General features: G+C 27.1%; 1 protein-coding gene across 1 annotated transcript in view; it reads right to left on the bottom strand.

The window, feature by feature from the left end:
* Window positions 1-1,516: 1,516 nt before the first annotated feature.
* The window catches only part of Smp_136200 (hypothetical protein), a gene marked incomplete at both ends in the record, with an annotated part of 21,110 nt that continues 18,617 nt past the window's right edge, over window positions 1,517-4,009 (bottom strand). Inside the window, one exon of the mRNA XM_018793935.1 lies at window positions 1,517-1,704. Coding sequence (XP_018648397.1) covers window positions 1,517-1,704 — 188 coding nt within the window. The remainder of the gene's footprint in view (window positions 1,705-4,009) is intronic.

Genomic DNA, 4,009 nt, shown 5'->3' with positions numbered 1-4,009 from the left:
TTACCTCAAACGCCATCGCATTATGCACTCAGCTACTGAGCCCTGATAGCCACTTGCTTGTGCAATGGGGTGAAGTTTGAATTCACTTCGTATTGTTTGTCCTGGATTCCACTGCTAGTCACTTTCCATCTTTGCTTATAATGCTTGTGAATGAAGGCTATATCGATGGAATACTCACAGTATGCACATATGGCCAATAAAAGACTGATCAATCGTAGTCCTTTAAATCAATGGGAAGATTCAAACAGACAATACCAAGTGGATATGTCATGTTATGTCATCAATATTTTGTTTTTATGTATAAAAATCAAATAACAACAAATAAATTAATCATTTATGAATTTTATTTTTTTCTATTTAAAATAAACACTCATAATAAATAAAAGAAAAACAGAAAAGAATATCATAAAAGTTTTATACAAAATTATACTTTAGATTAAAGGTAATACAAAAACAAAAGAAAAATCAAGGAATAGGGAGATTAAAGTATAATTCAATCAATATAATTTTTATTTATAAAAAAGAGAAATTTTTTTTGTAACCAAGACATACAAATTGTACAACAACAACAAAAAAAAACTATAAACCTTTTTTCTTTTTTAAAAAATTAAAAAAAATTGAAGTTCCATATTCAATTAGATTATGATAAACTAAGATAAATAATGAATGAATATTGAATTTAATAAAATATCATTAAAACAAAATCGGAAAAACAAACGTTTTATTTATTTATTTTTTAATGTTACATAATTAAATATATTTCAATGAGTAAATTTCTTTTTGATTACGTAATCGTTATTTTAATAAAATTTGTACATTAAATATAATAAATAATACTATTATTATAAAAAGTAATTAATATGATTTATTTATATCTGTACAACTATAAATACATGCATGATAAATTAGAAATTATATATGGGGGGGAATATATTTATTTTTATATTACAATAATAAAAAAAGAAATGAAATTTGTACATAAATATTGAAAAAAAAATAATAAAACAAAATTTTATATCGTTGAAATCATGAGTCAATTGAAGTTATACCACCATTGAAATCCTGGAAACACTGGACAGTTTTCAATGGTAGTCTAGCTTCAATTGACTGATGATATATATAAAATTACAAAAATCTCCACAAAACCCTCTTCTATTCATAAGAATTGTTTTGTTTTCTCTTTTTTTTTCTTTCTTTAAATGTCAAAATTATTCATTAACTATACATTATGTGTTCATGTGTGTATGGGTGTCTATGTGTGTGTTTGTGTGTATGTGAGTGTGTGTATGATTTTTCAAATTTTAAAACTTATTTAATATAAACAATCATATCAATATCTTACATATTAGAGTACAATGTACAATTATTGATTAAATAATTGATTGATTTTTCTTTATTGTTTTTTTTTAAAAATTAAACAATTTTAATTCATGTATTATCGTGAATCTATATAAATATATATATAAGGAATAATGGTAAAATATTTATTATAATAGAAGAGAATAAATATGTACATTTATATATACAATTCAGCTTTAACATCAGGATGATTATGATATTTTTGTTGTAATGCATGTTCAGCTGATTGAAAATTATTTCCAAGTGCTTCATCTGTATCATAAGCAGATTGATAACGTGAATAACGTAGACGACAATAATAAATGAATATACCAAGTAGAATTATTAATATAATACCAAATATTACTAAAAAAAAATGAAAATAAGAAAAAAACAGAGGAAGAATTGGTTTTATATATAGTTTAAGCTATAGATATTAATGGTAATAAATAGATTAACTGTTTCTTTGAAGTTGAATATTTTTTTATTCTATGACAAAGTAATGAAGATCTTCAAGACAAAACTTGTATTCCGTGGCTAGTTATAGAACTACGTCAAGAAGGTACGAATATGTATAAACAGTTGTTTATGCAAAATACTCAACATTCACTGGCCGGATACTATCAGCAACACCGTTTTATAGGAGAAAACAAACCAGCTTCAAGCTAAAGTGGAAATTAGGAAAAGATGTTGGAAGTGGATAGGACATACGTTCCAGAAATTATCAAACTGCATCACGAAGCAAGTGCTAACTTGAAATCCTGAAAGGAGACGGAAAAGAGTGAGACCAAAGAACACACTTCGCCGAGAATTGGATGAATAGCAACCGGAAACATTTGGAAAGTATTTTCCAGGGCAGAGTCCGATAGAGAATAGTGGTGGGAAGCCTATGCTTCTCCACGAGGGGTAAAAGACGTAAGTAAGTAACTAGATCATTTTTGTTCTCCAATAATATGGTTTTCAAACAAAACTCGTGGGGTTTACGAATCGTTCAAATGTCTGATCATAATCCACGAAAGAATACCATGCTCCTCTACGAGGGTTAACAGGCATAAGTAAGTATAGTAAGTAAGTTATAGAACTATAGAATCCGTTATTGCACTGTCTCATACTTGTAATAACTACTTGTTTGGTAATGTTTTATATGAAGGATGGATATTAATTAGGACACTAATATAAACAAGATAAAATCGATTTCCTGGTACAGAACTTATCATCCTCAATTTCACCGGTGATTAAATATACGATCTTCAAGTTTTTTTAACAACTTCATTATTATCAGAAGGGGTTTTGTGGATATTATAGTAAATTTAACAGTTGAGATCATGTGAGCAGTGGTTTTTTTTAACAATTACATTCAGCTCATATATGAATATGCTATATTCAAAACTAAGTATACAGTCCCTAAGACAATGATCATTTGAAACCAGCACTTAAATTCACAACCCTTTACCAATATAGAAAATATTTTGAAGTAACCAAAATGTGCATTCTTGATTATTTAAATCTATATATATATATATATATATATATATATATATATTTGTAGAAAGCATTTTATTGCTTACGATTGTTGAATAATAAACAAATGTGGATTTAAACATTAAATCATAAATAAAAGTATTTTAGAAAACAATTATTTCAGTTCTTTGAAAAAAACAGGAATGTTTGGCTAGACTATAATTTGTGGACGGTCCAATCATATTTAAGGTATCTAGTCTTGAATTATGGAGCGAAATTCGTTCACTCATTTGTCTAAATAGCGTTTTAGCATTATAGCCGATGTCTATTCGTAATGAAATATCAAATCTAATTCCTAACCCTAACGTTTAACTGTTAATCCTTATCCTAATTCCTTCACATTAATCTATAACCCTCATTTAACCCTAGTAAGTGGGTGAACATCAAAAGTTCATTTTAGCGTTGCTCAAAAGTCGTTCATAATTTATAATCTCACCGAATATTTCTCTTATGTACGGCGTATAACTATTACATTCAACCAGACTGCTTTTGTTAAATAATTTGAGATATGATTCCTATTGAAATTTTTCACATCTTCTGGCTCTTTGAACTATACCATGAATTAAATAAAGTTACAAAATATGAATCTATTGAATCCAAAATCATAATAGTATTCTAACTGATGTAAAACCTAAAAAATTTTGGTCTCAGTCTCATATAGTGTAGTGGATGTCCATTTCTATAAAGCTTTAAAAAAAGTATAAAACAGTACACTTTGATATCACATCAATAAACGTTGGTTTTTTTCTTAAGATTAATAATAAAAAGTTTAAAATTCAATAAGCCAGATCAGTGAATATAATCATACTTCAAAAATCTACTTCCGACTTAAATCTCCATTATATAATACAAGAAGCAACGTAACATTAACTCGTAAAACATAATTCTAAAACTTCATTGTATTAAAGTAGCTGAAGAAATTCACTTTCATAATATTGAAGCTGTTATTTTTGTTTAGATCAATGATTTGTTAATTACCATTTTCACTGTAATTACCAAGTTCAAGCACAATTGTCCTATTTAAACTTTAAAAATCATTTTGTTTAAATTAGATTAATAATACTATTTGATGATTAAATTCATGAGTCGATGAAAGCTAGATCACTTTGGAAAACCTGGAAGCACTGGACGGTCGTTTCGTCCTAGTATG

This window comes from Schistosoma mansoni, chromosome 1 (assembly GCF_000237925.1).
Source record: "Schistosoma mansoni strain Puerto Rico chromosome 1, complete genome".
NCBI classification, from domain to species: domain Eukaryota; kingdom Metazoa; phylum Platyhelminthes; class Trematoda; order Strigeidida; family Schistosomatidae; genus Schistosoma; species Schistosoma mansoni.
The sequence above is the reverse complement of the archived record's forward strand: the minus strand, read 5'-3'. Positions and strand labels throughout refer to the sequence as shown.